Source organism: Sycon ciliatum, chromosome 10, assembly GCF_964019385.1.
Source record: "Sycon ciliatum chromosome 10, ocSycCili1.1, whole genome shotgun sequence".
Taxonomy (NCBI): domain Eukaryota; kingdom Metazoa; phylum Porifera; class Calcarea; order Leucosolenida; family Sycettidae; genus Sycon; species Sycon ciliatum.
In genome coordinates this window covers 26,461,116-26,487,729 of record NC_088652.1, presented here as the reverse complement: position 1 = coordinate 26,487,729, position 26,614 = coordinate 26,461,116, and the positions used below count along the sequence as shown (strand labels likewise).

Here is a 26,614-nt window from a genome sequence, read left to right as displayed (position 1 = left end):
TTAGTTAGTTGCTATGTCTATAAAGGGGTCGTCGCGCGCAAAAGTTGTCTGTCGTCCCTGAAACGAACATCGTTCATTTCGTACTCGGACCCCCTCCCCTCCCTCTGAAACGAACACGGCTTGCTATGCTGGACGACGAAAATCGCATGCATGTACATGTGATATGTACAGTGTCGGTCGACTTGCGATTTTGGCTCGCACCCCCTCCCCCCCCAAATGAATCATGTTCGTTTCAGGGACGACAAAAAACTATTGCGACGACCCCTAACAGTAACATAGCTGTTCGCTATCATCGCTTCCGCGATGTAATGCCATGGGCATGTCTGAGGCCGCCTGAGCCTGAGGCCCTGACTCCTGAGCCTGAGGTGTGTGTGTGTGTGTGTGTGTGTGTGTGTGTGTGTGTGTGTGTGTGGTGTGTGTGTGCACAATGACATCATGATACGTGCTATGACGAGAGCTAGCTAGCTAGTCTAGTACTACATGTAGTAGTAGAGGTGCATGCCATTATTGCCATAATCATATGGCCATGGAACCATGTCCATGTCCATGACCCAGGAAGATAGTTGGGAATCCCCCTCCCGGTTTCTATTTCTATTCATGTAAGTCCTTCGTCAGCACTCGACAGCAGGAAGAATACAAGTCTCCGCTCTCGCTCGTTCAGCTAGCCCGCGCTCAACTCAGCTGTTGTATTACCATTACATAGTCAGTAGCGGTAGTTTCGGTGCCTCGAGTATTCTCCACGTCTAGCCTGTACAGAAAAGCAGCCGAGATGAGCTCCAGGAGGGCAGTTCAGACGGCTGTGACTTGGGGAAAGATCCAGAGTCAGAGCTGCAACCAGGCGCACAAGATCGCCAAGAAACCCAAGGCAGTGAATGTTTGGCAGCTTGCTCCAGCGACCAATACAGACGTCGTGGGTTTGAATAAGAGCTCCACGTCTTCCCGACCCGCTGCTGATCTTCGTGTCACGTCACCTGCAACGAATAACAAAGGTAAGGACAGCGGGCATGGGTCATAAGTACCAGTAATTGCAGCGTCAATCCCAAGACAAAGACGAACTCAGGTACTGGTAGATCTACGATGCAAGGGACTCTGTAATCACCCCCTTCTATCGATCCCCATCTGGGCGATTGTTCCTTGTGTCTTTCCGTCATCAGGGTCATAGCGTAGACTGGATCTGAGTACAATGATACTCTAGCCTAGTCTAGGCGATTGTTCCTTGTGTCTTTCACTCGTCGTACACTTGATCTACAGTCCATTCAGAAAAGATGAGCTCTGGCTCTGGACAGCTACCACTACCGTGTTTGGCGATTTGTGGTACAGTGCGGATCGGCTATAGGGTTGTCGGCTATAGTAATATACCTCTTATAGTGATCGTATTCTCAAATTCATTTTCGTAAACCACCCCTTTATACATATCGGATCGGCTATAGTAATAATCGGCTATAGTAATATATCGGCTATAATGATACGATTTCTTTGTCAAAATGATCTTATTCCATACATTTTTCATCGGCTATAGTGATGATCATAAAATATTATACATCGTACATGACGAAATCTGATCGCGGCAGCCAGGAAGCGCTGGTACGACTATGATATACCTCGGAGGAAATAATTCGATATGATTGTTTGGCGTGGGCTGTGCTTGTTGTTCCGGGGCATCCTCGAGCGAGATCGGAGGCAGTAATTAGTACCAGCGCTGAAGCGCTACCGTGGTCTCCGCCGAGATGTTGGAGAAGGCATTCAGGTAACAGCGAAGACGATCAGGGACGCGCAGAAGCTTCTCCGTGAAATACGACTTCACGATCGACCTGCTACTTGGAACGGTGTCAGCGGCGATGAGTCGAGCGATGGCGACCCAGACTGAGACTCTACTCCCACTAATCGATCCTGTAGATATTGTTATGTCGATTGAATGTGTTGAAGTGTTTCTCTTCCAAAAGAACACATTTGTTGAGCACAGCAACTCCATGAAAACTCATGTCAAAAAGTCACGAAGTTTTTGTTTCCGCAGGAAGTAGCTCTGCACAGACTTCAGAGTCAGTCATATGCACAGCACGCGTCTGCACGTTGCACTGATTCGAATGACACCATACACGCATTTGTCAGGCATACCTAAGTATGCATATCGCCTATAGTAATATATCGCATATGAGCCGAGCCAAGCAAAAAGGTGGCTTAGGCATAATTTTTGGAAATTTCTTTTTCCATGCCAAAGCGATGTCTACCTATCCAACTTACTTCCATCAGGAAAATTTTGGTGCCCATCTGAAATGTATATGTGCCATAAATACGTATACATTGCGCACATGTCACAGCATACCTGGTATCAATGACACTAAGGATTTGAAGACCGGCCCAAACTCCCAAAATCATGGGACACCAAGTGGAGACAAAGCTTAGCAGGTGTGGAAGGAAATAGAAGAAGAACGAGCACTTGTGTTCTAATTAGAAGATCCAAAGAAAGAATAAATAATTGATCTATGTATCTCATGTCATTTCTTCACGCACCACGAATTTTCATATCCTTCAATGATGTTGTGAGTCTGTGACTATATTTTAGCTGGGCTGGGATACGTCGCATCTAAGTCTTACCAAGACAGTCCGTTACTCTCTCCGATCACCTATGCCAGCATGAATTAATCCTTTCATGTAGCTCGTAGTGTTGTGCCAGAGATCGAGCTCCATCCGTCCCTTGCACGTACGTGTAGGTCCAGCAGACAGCACATCGCTAAAAAGCGGCACTGATTCCTTGTCCGTCCTAGTCCATGTCATTCTCCTTCCCTGGTGCAGGTAGTGGTAGAAGGCACCACAATAATGCTTACAGGTAGAGTCAATTCGTCGCTTCGTCGTGTGGCACCATTGGCCTTGAAATGAGGAAATTTTGGAATACAGTACGCCACGTCATGAACATTTGAAGGTGCCGAAACAAAGTGAAACATCGCAGCAAGAGCCAACTCACTAGGCAGCTTGTCAGAATGATAGTCGGACGGCTTGTACACGTCTCCCCATAGCTATACTAGCCGCTCTAGTCGTGGCCACGATGAGAAACACGGCCACTATGAATGAGCGAATCTTCCTCGTCAAGTGGGGTTGGGCGCACACGGAGACAGAGTGTCATCCTGCTCACCTCCACATTCTCCAGAACGCTCCATTACGATCTCTGGCAGGGGCAAGAAATCCCCACAACGATGAAAGAGGGAACACTGAAGAAGTGTTGCTCAAAAATAAAAGGCCTCTTTCTTCTTCTCCACTTGCAAACTATTATACTTGAAAGGTTCAAAGGGTGCTCGAAAGTGAATATTTTCGCGACTGCGCTCGAGTAGAATTTTGCCGACTGTGACGTTTTGGTGATTTTCTCGATTTGTTGGCAAAACGCTAAGCCACTTTTTAGCTTGGCGCGGCTCATATAGTGATATTTTCACGAAAATCAAACACCAACGCTATAGCCGATCCGTACTGTACACTGTGCAGTGCCGCGCGCTTCGAAACTTGAAAAAGGGTCCAAAACGTCACCTCAACTGGGGTTCGAACCGCAAATGTACTGTTATGCAAGTGGAGTGAACGGCCTGGATTTTCATGGTTTTCCCACAATTCAGTGCTTTGGGGGCAAAACCTGGCCGAAATCCTATTCTTGTTATGGCTTGCTTTTTGGAGAAATATACTTCAAAAACACAATTGGAAGAGCATTCCGTGGGGGATTGCCAAAAAAATTGTGACGAAAACTCAAAATTTGACCCGTTTATGGCCAAAAGCTAGGATGTCATATTTTTCTTGATGGACTGTAAGCACTCTACAAGTAGTAGTTGTAGAATGTAATGTTTTGATAGGGAAGGCCCTACAGACGTTGCTGTCTTGTTGCAGGGAACCCTAAGTGCTCTTTACAGAGCGAAACAAAAACGGATAGATGCTCAACTTGACGACACGAGACACAAGTCTGTACGGCCATGATCTAGAACAGACTCGGGCGCCATGGCAGGGGCGCAGGCTCAATAAAGAGGTTAAAAATATGCATGTTATTTCTGACGCGAGGCGCAATTTCACGTTAAATTTGGCGTAAAACTCCACATTTCGATGTGAGCGACAGGTCGCTCGCGTTGTTTTCCATCAAATTTTCACCAGTTGTAGTCTTCGGGGTGCTGAGTCGAATGGTCTTGGTCCGAGGAAGCTGAGACGCTCCCTTCCTCCTTTGTTCCCAATCGAACTCGCGCACTTCCACCGAAACTGGGTGACTGGCACTGACTGCGCCCTACTAGATGGGGATTTGTATGCAAAAGTCACTAAAAGTGCCGTTTCGTTCTCATAAAAGCACGGATGACTGCAATTAGGCCATAATGTTGTAGTCTTTTGGTTCCGAGTCGACTGGTTGGTCTGGAAAGGCTGCAATGCAGCGTTCGGACCTTATTCACAATCGAACACGGGTGAGTAAGCGGTCACGTGCTCATGCGTACACCAGCCGCCTGGTCACCATGCCTGCAGGCTACAACTTTCACACCAAGGTTCAACTCAAACATTCAAAGGTTCAAATAGAGTGATAAGAAATTAAAAATTCTGTAAAAGTTGTAGCCTGCTGGCACGATAACCAGGTCTAAACCACATTTCGGTCGCTGAATCTTGCAAAACAAAATTTCGGCCGCAACAAATTTTCCACCAAATATGCCCTGGCCGAAAATAGCTGAAAATAAAACATTTACATGCACCGAATGTTAATTTTATTGACTTACAGACATACGGTATGTAGCTACGCGTTGACGGCGGTGCTTATGTGCCATGGTAGCATGTATTGTATTTTTTTGTTGTATTGTATTTTATTATTTTGCTTCAGTGGGCATTCCCAACAGACCCTAAGGTCTTCTTACAGGGTGCCCAAGAGCATGCATTCGTTAGGCATTGCAATTGCAGTAAACCCTAGTGGCAGAGGGTTTACCGGGTGTTAGCGGCCGCCGTGAGTTCCCTTCGGGAACGGACACGATAATTTACTTTTTTTGCTTTTATTTATTTTTTATTACGATTGCAGTGCACTACTGGTACACTGCAGTCAGAACCGCCGGAAGCAGGTTTCGATTGGTCCGGTAGTATCATGGCCCTTTCATACGTTGTGTATGATGCCATGGGTACACATGCCCTCCACACGGCTGATTCAGACTGCAAAAACCCGTGCACAGCATCTCGGGTTCGAGGCCAGACCAGCAGTCACCGAAGTAGGGGATTTTCCCGTACTCAAGCGTACTCAAGGGCTGAGAAATTTCTCAGGGCCAGGTCTGTACACGAGGCTTCTCGGCCTCACTGAGCGGAGCCTGAGACACTGAAAACAACAAGAACAGCATCGTGTGAGAGTATAGTAGCTGTAGTACAATCGCGTGTAAAAAACGAGTGCTTCTTTCTTCGATCGAGCGACTTTTCAAGCGTTTCTTTTCGATTTCTTACTCCTTGTTGAGCGTGTCTTTTGCTGTACGTAGGCCAGGAAAACTGCCCTGGGTAGCTAGGTAGGGAAGTTTTGGTGGCGGCGAGGGAAGTTTATCTGTATAGCGGAAACCTTCATCTACAAAATACGTTAGTGCCATTGTGATCTGTAGGGTAGTTTTGTGTGCATGGTGTTCTTTCTAACGTCTCTTGTGGCTGAACAATGAGCTCTGATTTCAAAAATTTGAATTTTCACCTTGAGCATGTGGGTATGTTGTGTCGCTTGGGTGGATGTAAACTTCCCAGCCATCGGAGTGGTCGGAAGTCTTGGAGCCCCCCTATTTATCTAGTGAAAGATTATGCATTGCAGATCTTCAATGTTCTAGGTCTCAAGGTAGAAAAGGATGAAAGTGGTGTCCACCCCACACATTTCTGTAGGGCATGCTTACTATTTATCCAGAAGTCAGCAGAAAGTGAAACACCGTGTGATGGTGGTGGTGATGGTAAGGGAGGGGATAATGGTGGTGGTGATGATAAGGGAGGGGATAGTGGTGGTGGTGATGGTAAGGGAGGGGATAGTGGTGGTGGTGATGGTAAGGGAGGGGATAGTGGTGATGGTAAGGGAGGGGATAGTGGTGGTGGTGGTGCTGGTAAGGGAGGGGATAGTGGTGGTGGTGGCTGTAGCAAGGCTCTGCCAAATGTACTAGCCTGGACGCCGCACACAGATGACAAATGCATTGTATGTGGGTGGATTGAGAGTGCAAGAAAGGGAGGTAGACCAAAGAAGGAGAAAATTTTTAAGGGGGCGTGCTTGGTGGATAACAAGAGCCAAAAGACCGGGGAGAGTTTGTTGGGTGTCGATATTGATGAAGCCACACTCTTCGGGCGAGCCACGCCTTCGCATGTATGTACCCTTCCCTTGGTACCTGATAGATTTACCTTTGTACCTACTGGTATTGTTTGTGGCATTTGCTCATTTGTGGTAGACCGGGCTGTCGAGTCGCCATGCTGCAACAAGGTTTTCTGTGCTTTGTGCGTATTTCACTGGCTGCACACAACTGGTACATGCCATGCTTGTGGCAAGCCCGTCCTTCTGTCGCTGTTTGAGGCGCCTCACCCCTTTGTGAGAACTTGTTTAGAGGAGCTGATAGTTGCTTGTGATCATGCTGGGGAAGAAGAATTTGAGGGCTGCCCCAAAACAGTCGCGTTGAAATCTTTGAAAGACCATGTCACTGAATGCCCCTTCCGGGATGGTGCCAATAAGCCCCCTAGGTATCTCTCTTCTTCTTGCACAGTTAGTTCTGTACTGACTGCTGACGACAGTCTTCTGCAGGGTGATGTAGGCACGAAGTTGCTCACGAAGATGATCCATGCCCGTTCATCTGATGGCCGTCTCGAGCAGCCTTCCCGTGGTGGCACCGCAGTCTGGCAACGGATCCCTGTTTGCCGTGTCTCTTCCACGGATGCGTCCCACGCAACTTTACGTCGGAGGGAGAGTGTGCTGGAGGGGATCAGGCAAGTAGCATGTGGGGGTGAGCGGGGCAGTCAAGCACAGACTAATCATGCCCTTGCCACCCTCCGCAAAGAAGAAAGTGAGAACCTTCTGCGTGGGGCAGGATTGTTGCCCAAGGGTATGGAGGAAGGAATTGGCCTGGCCATCAAGGCAGATCTACAACTCCCGTGGAATGGACTGAGGAAACTCAGGCGCTATTTTAAGCTTTGTGGGGTTGCCCTGGAGTCTGAGCGAACTATGCGCAAACAGCTCTCGGAGGAGCTGCCGTTTCCGCTCGTTGCGAAGGAGGAGCCTTTACTTGACAGCTCCGGAACAGTTGTGAGATGCCCCTTGGTCTGTTTCGAGAATCTTGTGGACCTTGTTCTCCACTACATCGAGCTGAATGATCAAGCAGGAACGCTGGTCTGGGATGGTCTTCCTGAGGATGAGTTATGGGTGAAAGTCGGTGGTGACCACGGTGGTCATTCTTTTAAATTTTCCTTTCAATTGGTCAATGTTATGCACCCAAATGCACTGTATAACACGATTCCTTTTCTAGTATTTGCAGGAAAAGACACGCCCGCAAACCTCGCGACAACCTTTGCGCCGTACGCACAACAAATAATCACACTACAACAAACAGAATGGCACGGAAAGCACATTAAAGTATCTCTGTTTGGAGACTACGACTTTATGATGAAGTGCTATGGTTTGTCTGGGCCAAGCGGAGTCCGCCCTTGCCTCTATTGTCTCTCAACAAAAACAGAAATGCAATCCCAGGCAGCTGGCCAGCATGGAGAGCGCACGTTGGAGGGCCTTAAAGCCGACCATGCAAGCTTTGTTGCATCTGGCAGCAGGCTTCAGCATGCGAAGCACCACAACAATGTAATCCGGCCATTTGTTGTGCCGATTGAAATCAGAGATGTTTGCGTGCCAGTTTTGCATCTAGATTTAGGAATTTTCCCTTGGCTTTTTGATGCAATGGTAAGAGACGCTGAAGAGCTGGATCTACAGCTAGCGAAGTCACTCTTGACAATACAGTCAAGCGCTAGCTTTAACGAAGTTGCAGCAAAACAAAAGCAGCTGCACACCTTGTATGAAACAAGGGCAATCCAAGAACACAGAGCACAAGAAGCTCAAGCTCAGCTGCAGTGGCTATTGCTAGCTAACCAGCAATCCGGTGTGAACCATCAAGCTGCAGCACTCTTTGCTGCTCAGGCAGCTGCACTGCAGCACCATTGGGGAACACTCCAAGAACAGCTCCAAGCCACCGTCAAAGACGTAACGCAGCTGGAGCAAGATCTGACTGCCGTGAAAGTCAAACTTGGTCCGTGCTCCTCTTCTTTCGAGCCGACCTTGTCACGACACAGAATCGACCGACAAGCTTACCACTCTGGAGCTTTTGTTGGAAACCATGTCCACAAGGCTCTGCAGTCCGGAGTTACTGCAGACATTGTGTCTTCTCCATTGCGTACTCTCCACGCCATAATGAATCCAGATGGCGTTCCGCTTGTGCATACACAGAGTCAGCATGATCTGCTGCAAGCCGCTGAGACGATACGCCAACGCTACGCTCTACTTTTCACATCCTACGCAAGCTGCAGACAAACATTCTCTTCAACACAGCTTGTTGATGATGACATGTTGTCATCCCTTGGCTTGAAAGTCAAAGACTTCTTGTCTGTTGTACGAAGAGAGGTAGTCACTCGCCACAAGCGGCCCATCACGCCCAAGCTCCACATCCTTGAACACCACCTTGTGCCGTGTATGAAGCACTTTGGTGTGGCGCTCGGAGCTCTTGGAGAGCAAGGTGGTGAATCAATACACCACAAATTCAACCTCCTTCGCTCTGGCCTGCAGAACACAAACAAAGATGTTGACCGTCTAAAGGTCTTGGTCGTGCAGTATCTAACAACCACACTGCCGACACACAATAAGCTAATAGCTCCTCCAGCTAAAAGGAGAAGAAGCACTAACACCAGTGCTTAATTTGTAATGCACAACCATTGCAGTATTAAAGCCAAGGGAAAATTCCCAAATCTAGCTACCTATGGAGAAATGAACTGTTTTGTCGCTCACAACATCAGAGCGGGTGGTGGCGGGCCATAGGTAGGTAAACATTATCACTCTGATACATTCAGAAATCATTTGAACAGCAAAACTGTAACTTCAAACATGAGACAAAAGTCAAATACAATGCAGCGATTCAATTTAAAATCAAAACTGTTCTGCACCACTGAAATCGAATTTACTACTTCTTATACTGCACCTTCTTTACTGCTGATGTTCAGCCACTGTGCAGATCCTGCTGTGCTAGCCTTGTGATCTCATATCAGAATCCAGCCAGAATAGAACAGCAGCTGCATGGGAGCATGCCTGTCCCAGGCCCGCCATGCAGATGCAGTGTGCCAACAGAACAGCACCAGAAAGGGATGGACTTGTCAGAATACTCAAGCGAGTGTCCACGAAAATTCTTTGCTTCCTCCGGCCAGGTTGAGAATCACGTGCACTGATTCAGCCACCAGGTGGCATGCGTCAACACATCTGTCAAGAGATTTTCTGGTAGCTAAACTCTAAACTAAAGGACCGTACAGTTCAGGTGCTGAGCACGTGCAGGCACTACAAAACTTTCCTCGTCCACAGGCAAGTAGAGGACAATGCACTGTTACATGAGCCGTAATAATATAATACTAGAACTTGAACTACAATTGTAGAAGTAATAACAATAGTTCCAGCACGAAAATGATGTTGTGTCGAAGAACGGCATAAACCGAAGAGTCACTGGGTCTGGCAGATGTCGCCTTCATCTTTTATCGAAACTCCACGTCAAGACAGCGAAGACTACACTTCAAAACCACTTGACTTGGCCTACAACGAGACGAACTCCAAACACCTCGACAATGTTTTTTTGTAGCTCTGTAGCTCTTTTGGCACCAAGCAAAAAAATTGTTCCTTGCACTGCGTGTAATCTCTGGGTGGGCACCGCCAAGGCGTTAAAAAGGTGGATTTTTACCAAAAATGTGTAAAAGGACGCCATCTTGCCTTTTGGATCACGCGAAACAGCCGTGTCCACAGCAGGCAACACGTGTTGGTGGCCGAAAAGTTGGTCCGGTGATAACCTGAGCAACCGGACCGAGTCCGGCCGGCCTGACTACGCATGCGCGCGGCCCATGTACAGTGCAGCTAGCATAGCATAGGCCGGATTTTGTTGGCGACGACTGTTGCATTTTTTTGTGTAGGGCAGCCCGGCTGAAAAGTCCTACCACTCAGTCATTGCCAGTCGGTGCAATTCTGTAGTCCATGTACATGTATGTATCAACTCATTTAAAACTCTCGACGTAATTACCGGTATGTTGCCTCCTGATGGCTACCTTTGAGCTTGAAACTCTGCTGCGATACGTATGTTGTTCCGTCGGATCTTCACTCGTTTTGTTGGAGGGTCACAGCTGGATCGAAATAATCATCACGAATACTGTATTGAATGGCGAACAGAAAAATTCATTCGTGAATTGTCGATCCAGCTGGCTCTATTGCTCTAGTGATTGCAACTTTCAAACTACTGTCGTCTTGCCGTTCAATTAAAAATATTCTGTTCTGATTGTTCACATGTTTTTCGTGTTCCTTTTCTCACTGTGTCTCTCTCTCTCCGTGCACAGACGGCATGGAAGCCTTAGTCGGAGTTGGTATGGCAGCGGCAGGCGCAGCCACAGCTGTAGTGGCCGCCCCGGCTGTTGTAGCCGCGGTTGGCTTTGGTACGGTCGGCATTGCTGCCGGTAAGCATTACCACAATGGACACTCTTTGCACGCGGCACACATCTTAGCGATGACCTCAGTGACTTTAATAGTTTACACTCACACCTCGTTTATCCGGGCGGTCTGGGACCGGGCACACTAGGGAATAGTCATATTCCCACTGGAACTCGCATAAGGGGTGTCCGGTAGACCGAAGTGCACGTAAATTCAGTGTCTCAATAAGCTAGGTACTGAAAGTCTACAAATTTTAGGCCCATTTCAAATTTCGGCCTCCCACGGCTAGAACACATTTCGGCCCATTCAAATTTTCGGCCTGTACTGCTGCTGCCTGTGTACACTGTCTCACTGAACCATGCTAAACAAATTTCGGCCGAATATGATCAGTCCGAAAATAGCCGAAAATAAATATGCGTTGAATATTTGTGTGTGGGTACAGTGAGGGCTGCGTCCCACCCGCCTGTGTGGATTCACAGGAAGTGTGAGTTACGAAGTCTGAAGAAAATGTTGAACAGTCTCTGCTGGGATGACGACTACACCATAGCTCAGTGGTTAGAGCATCGCTAGCTACAAGCGAGGGTCCCTGGTTCGAGTCCTGGTGGTGACAGTCAATTTTTTCTTCAGACTTTTCCCGTTTGTCTCTTTCCCTCAAACTAGTGAATATTTGTTTACTTACAATATGAGAAACCTGTCTAATCCGACCATTCAAGGGACCTTACACAATTGTAATGTGGTCTTCGTGTACAGGTGGTCTCCTTATCCAGGGTTATTTTAGACTGTGAGCCAGGCACCAAAAATCCTGTTAGAATTTTTTTCGTTCCGACCTTGAGCGTACCGCAATTTTTTTCCCCAGTTCGTTTCATCTACTCGACTAGATTCGCATTCAGCTTGTTGTCACTTCCAAATCAGGCACGAACATGCCCAACTAGAGGGGAGAAACTACTTTGACCAAATCAATAGCCGCCATCGACAAGAACCAAGGTCACAAGAGCCGGAGCGGACTCCTGTTGCACCACTGACCCCGCAAAGTGTACGGTGGTGCAAACACAGCCGCATCATGACGATGGTTTTTTGTGGTTTCTATAATATTGTGTGCAGCGCTAGTGCAGCGCAGTGGTAGTACGTACGCCGGACATCATCATGTCCATCAGTGTGCTTGCTGCTGATCAGTCAAGCTAAACTAAAGTTTTTGTTATCTGTTAGAGCAGAAATAGAACGTCAGGGCTCACCACGACCATACAAAGCGTCAATAACGGTCATTTGGATTTGACCAATCAGCGCACAGCAAAACGGGCTGTTTCTTGCAATTGTGGGGTGTTTTCTGAGTGGAGCTTGGCTGTATTCGTTGGTTTTAGACATTAGGCCATTGTGGATTCGTGTTCAGAAGGTGTGTCTTTGGGGGGTTACCGTCTCGAATTTTTCGATTTGGCCTTCGTTTGGCTGAGATCGGATGGTGAAATCACTCAAACGCGAAGGCGTGCAAACAAGTGAATGAAGAGAAAATTAGAAATCGGGGACGGTAAACCGATAGAGAATTCCAAGACCTTGAAAATGAGCTATCGATGATGAGAATCGGCCAAGGAGAACCGCTGTTCTACTTTTTTGAAGACATCAAGGTCGGCCGTGCGTCGCCGCGCGCACCAACAAAAACTGGCAGCCGTGCGCATATCTGCAAGTGCAACAAGAAAGGGCGGAGGAGACAGCAAGCGTTCCAAGTGAAGAGTTTACCTTCGTGTTGACTCAAGCTAAGGACTCATGCCAGTCAGGGATCATACTAGTCACCTCTCATCATGGTCATGACTTAGGGATTCATTTGTGACAAGGAAACTCCCCACTCGCAGCGTGAAAGCTGCGAGGCCAAACAGAAAAGAGTGTGCCGAGTCGCGATCAGGAAACGCTGAGTTCTACTGACAACATTGGTTAGCTAGGCGCGGCAAATTCTTGTAGATGCCAGGACTCAAGTTCACCAGTACCCCATGGACATATCTTGGTCGACACCCACCAGCGGATTGAGAAAAATGACCAAGATTGCTTGGAGAAAGGACGTCTTCTCCGCGTGTCTTTCTCGACATCAAACAACAAGATTCGCTTCAGCACTGGCCCTTCGCTGTACAGAGTAGACCAGGAAGTCGTAAAATACCGGTATTTTACGACTAGACTGTACATCGCTGTACATCGATGAGCATGAACTCGGGTGCGTAGCCGCTATGACTGCACAAACTCTGGCTTGGGCGGCATTCAAAATGGTGGTCGACGCTTTTTGAATTTTGTATGGTCGTGGTGAGCCCTGAACGTACATGTACACAATGTACCTTATCTCCGGAGAGCTAATACATGTAACTGTTTTCTAATAACTGTTTCTATCTTTCATATTCTTTCAATCAAATGAACCCCTCGATAGGCACATTGCCTTTGGGTCATTTCATAATAATAATAAAATACTGAAGTGCTTCAGACTATGATTAACATGAATATGCATGTATCTTTCCGCTTGCGTTCTGTACATACAGTACAATGGGTAATGTTTCCAAATAATTACATGTATAATGCAAATAAACTACAGATCGGTATCTACCGGTATACACGCTGTATACACGCATAGATCAGATATACGAGTGCAAATATACAATCATGTATCCAGCAACTTCTTTAACATTGTTCTGCCATATTGTACATGTACAATATGTATATACATGTAATTATAGAGATGTAGAGGTGTAATGAGCATTGCACCGGATTAAACCAGATCCCCCTGGTTGTTGTTGATGGCCTTTTCCAACCGCTTTCCGGAGAATTCGCTGCTGCTGGGCTTTGTATATTGAATGCCACCTGTTTGTTCTATACATTATCATTGCTGAAATGCATTTCTTGGTTGTAGGCACCATTTCACTTACCTACCAGTGCATCGTCACCTCGAGTAATATTTAAAATGTGCACGTACTTTATACAATGCACTTACAAGTATAAGATACATGTACATTGTACATGTATGCGTAATTCTATAATTTTTGGCTCATATAGTTATTTTAATCCAGCTGCAATGACGCTTGACCTGTACATTTCTTCGTCCAGTGCTGTCGCCTGTTGAAAAAAGTAAGAAACACCTTCAAAATAGCATGTTGCTATGCCAGTTGCTATGGAAACGGGGTATGTTAAGATAATCGCTTATTTTGACTTCCCTGCAAGCTTCCCAAACTGACAACAATCAAAAATGATCTTCTTTTAGGTCTCTCCCCATGATAAAAGAAAAAAATCGCGGTACACCCAAACTTGGCTCACAGTCTATTTGACTAGGAATAACATCCCTCTGTCTGTGGTGTACCCGTGTACATCGTACATACTTGCACTCTCATGTTTCTTATTATGCTACTGCATCTCCTTGCATGGACGTGCGTACAACCTTACAGCATACTACTCTTGATACTATGCATGCATGTGTGTACTCCGTGCCCATAATCGGCAGTGCATGTCTCTTGTTGCTGTTCAGTCTTTCCTTGGTAGTTTTCCTGACGAGTCGTCCTCTCTCAGTCCTTCGCTGCATTATTCTATTTCAATATAACTAATCATCACATAGACTTGATAATACCACATGGCGCAGTGAACTTGTTTTAGTAGCAGTTTTCATTAGTCTTTCTCAGGTCTGGGTCTTGCTAGTAGATCTACCTCTGGCGCTTTGTCTCTCAAATAAAGTGAAATTATTTGAAATTTCCGTTTCGGCATGGCGGACTCAGACACACCAGTGCTACCCACGGATGTCAGCCCTGACATTCCTGCCCTCACCCAGCTCATGAGACGGCAGATGGAGACCGCCGCCACCCGCGAGCAACACCTGACACAGCTCGTGGAGCGAACTTCTGGCTGTGGTTGCCCTCTTAGACAGGTGGTTGCCCTCTTAGACAGGTGGCTGGCCTCTTAGACAGGTGGTTGCCCTCTTAGACAGGTGGTTGCCCTCTTAGACAGGTGGTTGCCCTCTTAGACAGGTGGTTGCCCTCTTAGACAGGTGGTTGCCCTCTTAGACAGGTGGTTGCCCTCTTAGACAGGTGGTTGCCTTGACAGGTTACACGTAACCGCAATGGGCGTTCTCCGCATGACACAAATCTTAGCGATCACCTCAATGACATCCAAGTCCTTCCGCAGTGAACGTGAAGTTTTCCAGGAATTTGCTGTGACATCAGTTTATCGTCGATTGTCAAGAAAAGTGATGGAAGAATTTGCTGTGACTGTTCCTTCAACTCCCGTTATCTTGCGCAAATTACCTCGTATGATCCACTGCCATATGGAACAGTTTCTTACATGTGTAGCGTTATTTTCAGCTACCATATTTCCCCGAATATTAGTCGCACCTTTTTACACTAAAACTCAAGGGTAAAAAAGGGGGTGTGACTTACAATCGAGCAAGAGTTACTACTGAAGCGAATTGATCGAAACATGATTGCTCAAACCTGAAAATGGAGGTGCGCCTTATAATCGAGTGCGGCTTATAATCGAGTGCGGCTTATAATCGAGTGCGGCTTATAATCGAGTGCGGCTTATAATCGAGTGCGGCTTATAATCGAGTGCGGCTTATAATCGAGTGCGCCTTATAATCGAGTGCGCCTTATAATCGAGTGCGCCTTATAATCGAGTGCGCCTTATAATCGAGTGCGCCTTATAATCGAGTGCGCCTTATAATCGAGTGCGCCTTATAATCGAGTGCGGCTTATAATCGAGTGCGGCTTATAATCGAGTGCGGCTTATAATCGAGTGCGGCTTATATTTGAGTACGCCTTATAATCGAGTGCGCCTTATAATCGAGTGCGCCTTATAATCGAGTGCGCCTTATAATCGAGTGCGGCTTATAATCGAGCGTGGCTTATAATCGAGTGCGGCTTATAATCGAGTGCGGCTTATAATCGAGTGCGGCTTATAATCGAGTGCGGCTTATAATCGAGTGCGGCTTATAATCGAGTGCGGCTTATAATCGAGTGCGGCTTATAATCGAGTGCGGCTTATAATCGAGTGCGACTTTTAATCGGGGAAATACCGCATATGTACTGCACGGTGGTGGAAGAGTGATGCAAGACATACTGAAAATGATCTTCTTTGCCCGCATTGTCTTCCTGTCTGCGTGCCAGCCTGTCTTAGAAAATCTTGATTTTCTGCACAATGACATACAGTTGCGCTCGGTGAAATCCGACCCAAAGTGCAAAGCTGGCACCCTGTGCCGGTTCTGATTACATGAATGTATTTGAAAATGTGCACGTCCAGCCGCATTAGTGCCACTTCCAAGGCGTCAATGGCTGTGGATGTTGAGGTCGCCAAGTGTGCAATCTGGGTAGGATTTTGACTGAGCACAGCTGTTCCGGGAAAAGTCTATTTCGAAGATTACCCGCATTGCCCGCTACTTTTCGTAGTTTTGAGCACTCTGGCGTTAGAGCGACGAGCTATCTTAATGTCTGTGGTGCCTCCTTTGCAACATGGCTGGTAGCTCTGCCTATTTAGCTCGTAGCTGTACTGATGAGGTCGTTATGGCCGAAACAGCTTGCTGTGTACAGCATTGGGCATTCAGAAGATGATAAATACTGCAGGATGTCGACTGTAGACAGCTGAAGCACACAGGGCTAGGGACGAGTACCGTTACTGTTGTGTGTGAAAACATTTCGGCAAGTCAATATCTTCTTCTAAATGTGTGTCTGCCTGTCTGCCTGTCTATCCCTCTGTCTGTCGGTCTGTCTGTCCGTCCTTGCGTCTGTCCGTCCGTCTGTTGTCTACCTGACTGCACCGTCTCACTTTCCAGGGTCGGTTGCCAGCGGTATGATGTCGGCATCTGCCATTGCCAGTGGCGGTGGTGTGGTTGCAGGCGGTGCTGTTGCCGTCCTGCAATCGGCCGGGGCTGGTGGTGCAGGTCTGGTGCTGGTGAAGGGAGTGGCTGCGGCCACTGGGGCTGCGGTGGGCGCAGGTGCCGCAGGTGTTGCTGCTATCGTCGGATGAGGTAGAGATGCTTGTTGTCTGCAGTAAGCCGCTGAGCTAGCTATTGTTCATGAATGTGTGTCTCTACCACCTGCACGTCTTCACACTGTTCTCATTGTCCATGCTGCCTTTGCCAGTATACTGTATGCTGTGAAAGTTGCGGATCTTCTCTTTCCCCCTGTTTTTGGCAGTAATAATGATTCTAAACGTTTGGAAAAACATAAACACAATACTCAAATCCCTCATACTTATTCACGTGTCTTGCATCCTACAAAGTGTGTCTTTAGCTCTTTCATCATGGAAGACACCTTGCTGCCGAAGAAGTTTCAACCACATTTCCATAAAGCATATTATTATGGTCTTCCAGCACTTTGTCATTCCTTTCTCTTTTTGTTGTGAAGTCAAGTTCATCTCCTCTGTCACACAGTCTGTTTTGCTCCAATGTAATCTCCTCCCTGCAGCGCATTTCCATATCACCAATCAAACTTATAATTATTAGCATGAAAGTCTGATACCTTCTTCTCTGTAGTCTGCTGTCTTCTTCTGCTACACCCCATCCCCTTTCCCCTATTTACGATGCCTGATCGCAACGCCAACACTGAGACCGCTGATCGGTCGAGTTGCTCTCGGTCACGGAGTCGTAAAATACCGGTATTTTACGACTCGGTATTTTACGACTCCCTGCTCTCAGTACATCGCCATGTCGTCCCTGCATCCCTTTTGTCTTCAAACGACCCACGTGCTCTTTGCTAGGTTACGACCAATCAGCAGCCTCGGAGAGCGGGCCTTGATTTCAAAGCCCGCTGTCAGGGGCAACCTGTACGACCAAACCATCAAACCCCCTGATCATGCCAATCTCAGTCTTTTCGAGGTGCTCTGGCTATATTAAAGAACAAAAAACTGATAGGGGCGGTGGTCGGGGATGCGGTGGCTCTCAACTTGTGGAGTTTGAAATCTAGTTCCAGCACCGCAGAACTCTCAGCAGTATTCAGCCCGAGCAAAGTGGGTACATGTATGCTCGAAGTAAAAAATTCCAAGCCGTTCAGCCAGGTCTGGCTCATGTCACGTTGCCACGGTTGTAGTCTTGAGAAATTTCTCACGAAACAGGTTTATCGTCCACTCACATGACTTTCCCTTTCCTGGAATCTCTGTGTAAAACTTAAGGCTGAAATCCGAAACGAAAGGCCGACATTGTCCACACTCGAGATCACAGAATAATACGATTCAAAATCCCAAAAAGTGTTGGGGATCGTCTGAAACATATTATTCAAGCGAGGTACAGTCGGGCTTGATGACTGATCAAAGCCCTCGGGCCCAGCAACGCTAAAAGGAAAGCAACCCCAGAGATGAGGGTGATACCCAGCCATGGCGAAACTGAGTACAAGAAAAGGAAAATAAAATGGAAATGGATAATGCGACAGCAGCTAGTAGGCATGCAGCTGAGGCTCCCACAAGTGAAAAGGAAGGCTCATAATGTTAACCTTCCTCAGTGTCATTAGTTGTTCTCTTCATACATGTAGTTCAACAAGTACCTATGCAATAAGTACCTATGCAATGGATATTTTGTCATTCATTACTCTGATGATGAGCCAGGCCCGGACATTTGGTGTAATGTAAATTTGAATCGCAGTCAGTGAAGAGACCGTTTCTGGAGTTTGGAGTTGAGAAGTTCCTGAATGTCTAAGTGGCTGCGTTGGAGTTTGCGGACAATTAGAAAAGCACATAACGCAATTTTAAACTCGGATGTTGAGCCAATAATAAATGTAGAAAGGAAAATTTCTCTCAACTCGTATCCACATGCACATAATGAAGGCTGTCTTTATGTATAAGAGGAAGCTACAAGGCAAGGGGACACCTGGCACTCTACATGATTGAACTACAGGAAATAACCAGGTCAAATACCACTCACAGGTCTTATACCACTCACAGGTCTCATACTACTCACAGGTCTAACACTACTCACAGGTCTAATACCACTCACAGGTCTAATACCACTGCACCCTAGTCTTGCATACAAAGCAGAAGGTCACAAGTAAAGATACTATCAAGATGTGCGGCATCACACAGTCCACAATAATTATAAGTCGTCGACTCAAATTGAGGATACACACTGTGTGCAGTGCAGCCTGCTGGCTGCGTATCAGGCGACAATGGATGACAGTTGCCGTTGTTGACTAGCACGAGGCTGTGCTGGGGATGCTATTAGGATACTACTCGTAGGGTGTGCATCAACCCGCAATGGATGACAGTTGCCATGGTATCAACCCGCAATGGATGACAGTTGCCATGGTATCAACCCGCAATGGATGACAGTTGCCATGGTATCAACCCGCAATGGATGACAGTTGCCATGGTATCAACCCGCAATGGATGACAGTTGCCATGGTATCAACCCGCAATGGATGACAGTTGCCATGGTATCAACCCGCAATGGATGACAGTTGCCATGGTATCAACCCGCAATGGATGACAGTTGCCATGGTATCAACCCGCAATGGATGACAGTTGCCATGGCATCAACCCGCAATGGATGACAGTTGCCATGGCATCAACCCGCAGTGGATGACAGTTGCCACGGTATCAACCCGCACTGGATGACAGTTGCCATGGTATCAACCCGCAATGGATGACAGTCACGCCATTGTATATACCCGCATGGGGATGCGCAAGACGTGTATGCCGGCCATGCACTGCGACTATCAGCGTATCAACCGACAATGCTAGCCGCAACACCGTTGGGTAGAGACTATCAGCGTATCAACCGACAATGCTAGCCGCAACACTGTTGGGTAGAGGCTATCAGCGTATCAACCGACAATGCTAGCCGCAACACTGTTGGGTAGAGACTATCAACGTATCAACCGACAATGCTAGCCGCAACACCGTTGGGTAGTCTCACCGCTGGTCTCCACCACCCGAGGTCGGACGGCAGTTGTATGCTATGCTCATCTGCACTTGCCTCATCGTACACCGTTAGCAGTGAGCGCTTGCAATCCACTGTGAATATCAGCAAGCCACATACTGGCGACGTGACCTCTCCGGTCCGTGACGGGCTGCTTGCTGCGTTAGGACCTGTCGAGGAGGGCGGAATTGAAGCGGTCCCACTCGACGACAGTGTTGGCGGTGGCGGTGATGGGGATGACAGCGCTGATGATGCGTTAGTACCTGGCGAGGAGGGTGGAATCGAAGCGGTTCCACTCGGCGACAGTGGGCGCGGTGGTGACTTCAGCACTGGTGATGCAGTCGACACACCGGACAGTGTGATAGGCGATGTAGGTGACGCCATCCCCGCTGCCGCTGTTTCCTTTAACCACCATACTGGGGAACTGCCGGCGGGTGAAGCTTTCCACTTTGAAGGTTTGTCACTGGATACGGGAGAACTGTGTTCAGGTGAAGCTATCCCTGAAGCTCTGCCGCTGGATACTGGGGAAAAACTTGCAGGCGAAATTATCCCAGCTGATCCTCTATAGCACGACACCGGGGACAAACTTGAAGGTGTCGCTTTCAGCCGTGATGCTGATGCGGATGCTGTAGGCGTGTGTTGCAAACCTTTGGATGATGGTGGTGAGGACAACGGCGATGACAGGTGAGGTTGAAATTCGGACGGCTGGCCGAAAGGCATGGAGCGAGGCACTGGTGTTGGCGACATTGCCGATGCTGTCAGTGAGCTGGACTGCACTCCTGGACTGGATGCTGGGGTTGCTTCTGGTGGGGTTGCTGGTGTTGCTGCTGCTGCCTTTACCGCTGCTGCCACTGACGTTGTTGCTGCTGTTGGTGTCGCTCCCTTGCTTGATGGTGTGGAGGCTGGTTGGAACAGCGGCGGTGCCTCCATTGCCCATTTCAATACAGGGAGCCGACCATGGATGCCGGTCCTGGCAATGGCAAAAATTGAACTCCCACGGCTGCCACCGCCCGGGCCGACACTATGATCACGGCCCATGTCCTCCCCATCGTAGCCGAAACAACCATCGGCCACCGGCTGGTCGATGGTGAAGAGAAACTCCTTGGTTTTCTGCGGCCTGTCTGACATCTGTGTCTGTAGTACATTGCCAGGGAGCAATGAGGCCCGCACTATGCCTGCCTCCACGCACCCAACACCCAACGCAGCAGCAGCAGACTCACGGGCTGCGCCGCGCGAAGGCCAGTGAAGCCGCAACGCCCACGTGGACTTGTCCGCGTAGCCGACCATACCACAGAAAACGTTAGCTAGGTCTGGCGGGTCGACATGACCGACCGCCGTAGTCCCATTGTTCATGCTCTCCCAGCCTGCACTGTCAGGGAGCAACGCCTGCGACAGCATAGGTTCAAACCGGAACGCCGGGACACGATAGGCCAGGATTTTAGCTTGGCCACACCTGGCGATCGCGCTGCCATTGTACTGGACACGGATGTCGAAGACGCCAATGCGCGGCGGGGTGAAGGTAATGCGCACCGCGTCCAGCGCAACGAACAGCAAGTCATTGCGTCTGCCGTCCCCAGTCGATGATGTCATGTTGTCGGAGGTGACGGCACAGTGGGTCGGCTGAGTGTCCCAGTAGTGGATGTGTAATTGCCGCAGGCAGGGCGAGTTGCCTAGTGCTACGGCTGATGTTGCTGCTGCTGGTGACTTTTTCCCTGAGCGCACACCGGCCTTCTGCAGTACCTGAAGACCACAGCCGCGTGCGCACATCATTCACACACGCACGCACACACACACACACACACACACACACACACACACACACACACACACACACACACACACACACACACGTACACACAAACACACATCCATGAAAAACGCACACATTCACATATGCACGTACACACACATACACACCTTTTGACTTTTCGATGCCCACCGCGCCATCATGCGCCGTGACACAGAAGCATGATTCGAATAGAAGCCTCTCTCGGCAAAGTACACGTGCAAGTACGTACGTGACAGTATGCACTGCACAGTGTAGACTGATCATGTTGACGTAGAAGCATGTTTTCAAGAGTGCATAAACAAGAGTATGCAACTGTGGTTATGGGCCAGTACGCGGCGCGCTGCCTTCATTACGTAACTTGCCTCCATCACGCTCTGAAAGCATGCACTCAAACCCACAATTTCTCGTACGAGCCCATCCGTTTTTGCTCGATTCATTCCAGTACCTATGCGATCTCTAAATTTTGGCGCGTGAACTCCAGTTCCGTACGAAAACTCATTTCAAACCAGAGGGAAAGCGTAGTGTTTGATTTTCCGCAGTGCGCGGACTGCAGCTGAATGATGTAATGAAGGCAGCGCGCCGCGCATCTGGCCCATAGAAAAGAGATCACAGTTGCATACTCTTGTTTATGGACTCTTGATGTTTTGAATAGATCTTTTGCGCATTGTACAGATGTACGTAGTTCAGTACTAGGGCGTAGGTGTGTACAGACCCGGCTGGGTGTTCATTGTGTGCTAAGCATGCGCATTCGACCAATTTTAGCCTCATCAATGAGTCATCATTAATGGCAAACAATCCCTTTTCCAGCTTCTTCACTTTGGTTAGTACTAATGACTTGTAGCTAGATCTTTGTCAGAAAAGGTTTTCGTTTGAAATGCCGTCAGGGCCCATTTCTTAGTGGAAATAGCAGAAAACACAATAGGGTCCTGCACATTCAACACCCATTAAGTTCTACGGGATTCTACGAGATTCCGTGCATCCCGTACAACGCGCAAAAGGCTTCAAGAAGCATGTTTTGAATAGAAGCATGGCTAACCTCGGCTTATACGGCCATAAGCACCTGCTTTTATACACGACATTACGGAACCCCGGGGGTTCAACATTTTTTATCTTATGATGCGTATAACCTAATATCCGGACGCGAACGTACGCGTTTCAGGTGCCAGGGGATTTTCGATCATCCTCTACTCGTATGAGGTTTGTCTTATAACCGATATCGTACTAACGTACTAACGAGGGTAGGCCTGTGTTTGTCTCCAACATACGCAGCACTGGTTTTCACTGGCCGAAATTCGAAACACAAATGTGTTGCAGCTTGCAATCCAGCATGACACAGCAGTTACTATTCAAACGAATACCCTGAAAGAATATGACACAGACCTGAAAAAACACAATAGGGCTTTAGGGGTAAGACTTAACAGTGAGTGTGACATTACAGGGACAATACTGCACAGCCGTGTGCGAGACTAAAGGTCGCAACACTAGGCGCTGCATCACAGTACCTTTTGTTTCGTCTCTTTCTGCTTGTCTCCGCCGAGCCCTGGAGGTTTCAGTCCGCCAATACTGCTTGATGCATTGCTCTCGAGAGCAGAGGTTGATGGTGATGGTTTGGCTGCCATCGTCAGCAGTGTACCAGGGTTTGCGACAGCTACGGGCGCTGTTGATTTTGCTGTTGTTGCCATGGTGACGTGCGAACTGGTCGCCTGCAGTGGAGTGGTCGTCTTGGTAACCGTTCTGCTGCTGGTAGCTGAACCGGCGGTAGTGAATGCAGATGCAGCCAATGTAGTTACAGGCGGTGCCCGTGATGCTGAATGAGCTGCTGCTGGTGCTGCTGATGCTACAGCTGCTCTTTTTGCTTTTGCTGGTGCTGCTTTTGCTGTTGCTGCTGGTGCTGCTGCTTTTGCTGCTGGTTTTGCTGCAGCTTTTGTTGCTACTGTGGCTGCTGCTTTTGCTGCTGCTGCTGCTGCTGCTGCTGCTGTTATTTCTGTTGCTGCTGCTGTTGCTGTTGCTGCTGGTATTGCTGCTGCTGCTGCTGCTGCTGTTGCTGAGGTTGGTGTGGTTTTCGCTACAGCTGGACTTGTGGCAGGCGTTGTCTTGGTCACTGCAGTTGCCCCGCGTCCGATCGGGGTCAGGCAAACGTCGCGTCTGCCTGGAGAGGCGCTCGTGACAGTCGCAATGGAAGGGCGAGTTGAAGGTGATGGAAACGTCGTGCTAACCGAATGCTTTGCGGGGCTTAAGGTCGTGGATACGCGGTCAGCCTGGGACATAAGGGGTATAGACAATGGCTGCGCTTTACCAGTGGCTGTGTCGAGACCTTTCCCATTCGCAGACCCTTTGGCCGCTGTGGAGCCACGAGTGGTGTCAGCTGAAGATTCTGCGAGCTTTGCAAAGCTACATGGGTTGTTGCCAGGCGATGCACCGGTTGCCTTGGTCTCCGCGAACGCGGCAGCACCTCCTGCGGTGTACTCAGCACGAAAGTCAAACTTAGACTGTCTCGGCGGCGGGGCGCTTGATTGCAGGCGTACGGGTGAAAGCTGTGCTGCACTTAGTCGCGTCGTTCGGCCGCTCAGCTCCACAACGTCCAATGATATGGCGTTGGGGTCCAGGGGAGCAATACTGCCTTCCAAGAGTGTGTCGATGTCTGAGCGCATGCTCAAACTGAGGGTGATCTGCACGTCCCTGTCTCCGGTGCTGAGCGAACACGACACTCGCCTGAAGTCACTGCCTTCTTCACCGATGCTGCTGCCATCGCCACCACCACTGCTGTTGCTGCTGTTGCTTGGTGACACAGTACACTCCGCTGCGAGCAGTTCCGCCGGTTGCGGGGCGGCTTTCCTGTGCACACTACCAGAGCCACCGCGTTGGCCGCTTCTTGGACTGGGCGTCGGGAAGTTGCCAGTAGCAGAAGCGGAGGACATGGGATCATGTGCGGCTCGTTTGTCCACGCGCACTGCTGCAAGTATGCCGCTGGTCAGCACATGCTGGGTGATGTCGTGATCGCTCACGAAGCCCAGGGTGCGCGGTCGCACCCCTCGCTTTTCCAGCGCTCGCACTTTCCCGTGTCCTGCTTCCACGGCCTGCTTTAACCACGGCGAGGCGGTCAGGAAATCGGCATCATGTGCCGCCGCCGACACCATTGCATCAGCAATTGACGCCACTCGTCGTGCTGCCGCTACCCCGTACACGATCTCCTGCCGTTGCCCCTCCAGCTTGGACAGCTCGGCACGCATGAAGTCCTCGACGGTGTCCTCGGTCTGCCGCTGACGTCGCTGCACGGCCTCCAGGAGGCGCTGGTAGAACTGGGACGTTTGTTGCCGTACCGCGGACACGTTCTCCTTGACTTGTTCCGTTTCAGTGCAATTCTGAACTAGCAAGCGCGTCAGGATCTCCTCCGTGTCTGGCACGCACAGGCCACGTCGTTCGGTTGACAGGCGCCCGTTGCCAGTGTTCATGATCGAGTCTCCAGCACCTCGTGACGATGATGAGGATGATGCCATACTGCCATCCAATAACGCCATGCTATCATCCGATGACACTGTCCTGAAGATGGATGACGTCATGCCACGTCGCCGTGCCTCGGCAGCCTGGGCCAGACTGAGCACGGAGTGGTCGTGGCGTGCGTGATCGCTGGTGGCGTTACACAGCTCGCACAGCAGCACGTTGCACGTCAGACACACGCTGCTCAGCGCACGGGTGCGGTGCAGCGTGCAGTTCCGCTCCTCGGCCTCCGACACGGCATCCTCCGTCGCGTACGCCTGCAGCTGCTCGGCACCCAGCTCCGAGTGGACCTCCAGATCAGCACTGCCCGGATATAGCGTTACCGTGACGAGGTCGCCAGTAGCGCGGTGGATCGGGGTGACCGTGTGTCCTGCCGTGCGTCTGCCGGCCTGTGCGTGGCTATTGCGGTGTGCCCGGCACAGGTAGACGGCAGGTGAGCAGTCTGTGCAGTACCAGTGTGCTGTTCCCGTCGGCTCATCGCACAGTGAGCATTCGCTATCTCCAGCCACGTCCTCGTTGCTACTATGGTGTACTTCAGTGCCCGCCCTGCTGCTGCCAGTGCCACTGTCTTCATCAACCATGCCTGCTCCAGTCCAGGCAGTAGATCTACCGCCCAAATCGCTACCATCATACGCAGTATACTCTCTGCCATCAGCACCAGGTCGCGCGAGTTTCGCTGACCCGCCGGTGTTCTCCGCGGGTGTAACCTGCGGAATTCGAGGCAGTGACTCGGGCGGTTGGAAACCTTTCCTGGCATCCTCTGCAGTGCCCACTGCCCCGCATTCCGGACAGATCAATGCCCCGTCGCCGCCTCGCACATGCAACTCCAGGCATTCGTAGCACACGACGTGCAAACAGCGAGTCAGTCGCGGCTTGACGGCCGGTTTCTTCTTGCAGGATGCGCACGGCCACGGCGGTCCCTGCTGTGTATTCACTCGCTGTTGTCGCTCCGAGCCCGTCAGCCAGCTCTGCTCTGCAACAACACCAACGTCGTCGTCGTCGCTTGGTGTTAGTTTGATTCGCATGTTGGTCGGTGCCAGCTAGCGAAGCCGGCTGATTGACAATATCACGCACTTCTCACTCGTACTCTGCTTGCACACACAGGTCTGCGGTGTGCAGGTGCAAATGCTTGAAATGGTTTTTGGGGGCTAGGTCAAAGTAGTTGCTCATCGGGCTGCCTCCGATCGCGGACTTTTCACGCACGGCTCGACTGATCACACTTTCCTCACCACCCCGGCCTCTTTCGAGCACTGACTGTTTACGGCTGTGTGTACAGCAATTATGCAACACTCTTCAGCTGCTGAACTCTACAAAATAGCGACCATACCCACTAGTTACACCATCAGAATGTAGCTCACGAATGAGGGTCAATTGTTCTGCATTTTGAAGCCATAATTATAATGCATACGCCATAGCCGACATGCCTTTGTGCTACTGCCGTACTCATGGTACTGGCACTCCAGACCAGGACTAGCTGCAGAGTGGCAAGGACAGCAGATGAGCAAGGGGCCGGGGGTCTTTCGAAACCCTACAATACACGTGCGCCGTAGGCAAGACCGCGGGCATGCAAGGCTGCCCGGATCGGATCGGAGTGTGCGTAGGATGGCCACAGGGAAAGTCCCTTCGGTTTTCGAAAGACTTTCTATGGGAAGCAGACTCCCTGCTGCTGATGGGAGAGACCATACCACGACTCACCAGTACCAGTAGAGCTACAGTACAAGTACAAGGCGGCATCTACCCCAGTCATGCAGCACAACACTCAACAGACTACTAGTATTATCATAGCGCTAGCGGTGGGTTGCGCACTGCTGCAGCTGGTCAGGTGTCTGTG

General features: G+C 49.4%; 2 protein-coding genes across 2 annotated transcripts; one reads left to right on the top strand and one right to left on the bottom strand.

The window, feature by feature from the left end:
* The first annotated feature begins 628 nt into the window (after positions 1-628).
* LOC135826377 (protein kinase shaggy-like) lies at positions 629-17,122 on the top strand. The gene is made up of 3 exons (XM_065338989.1): positions 629-989; positions 10,552-10,668; positions 16,422-17,122. The coding sequence occupies exons 1-3, from the start codon at positions 770-772 to the stop codon at positions 16,613-16,615; spliced, it is 531 nt and encodes a 176-aa protein (XP_065195061.1). The 5' UTR covers positions 629-769; the 3' UTR covers positions 16,616-17,122.
* A 1,201-nt stretch (positions 17,123-18,323) lies between these two features.
* LOC135825556 (mucin-19-like) lies at positions 18,324-26,236 on the bottom strand. Its single transcript, XM_065338171.1, has 2 exons — positions 22,788-26,236; positions 18,324-21,236 (listed from the first exon to the last, which is right to left on the bottom strand). The coding sequence occupies exons 1-2, from the start codon at positions 25,806-25,808 to the stop codon at positions 19,452-19,454; spliced, it is 4,806 nt and encodes a 1,601-aa protein (XP_065194243.1). The 5' UTR covers positions 25,809-26,236; the 3' UTR covers positions 18,324-19,451.
* Positions 26,237-26,614: the final 378 nt, after the last annotated feature.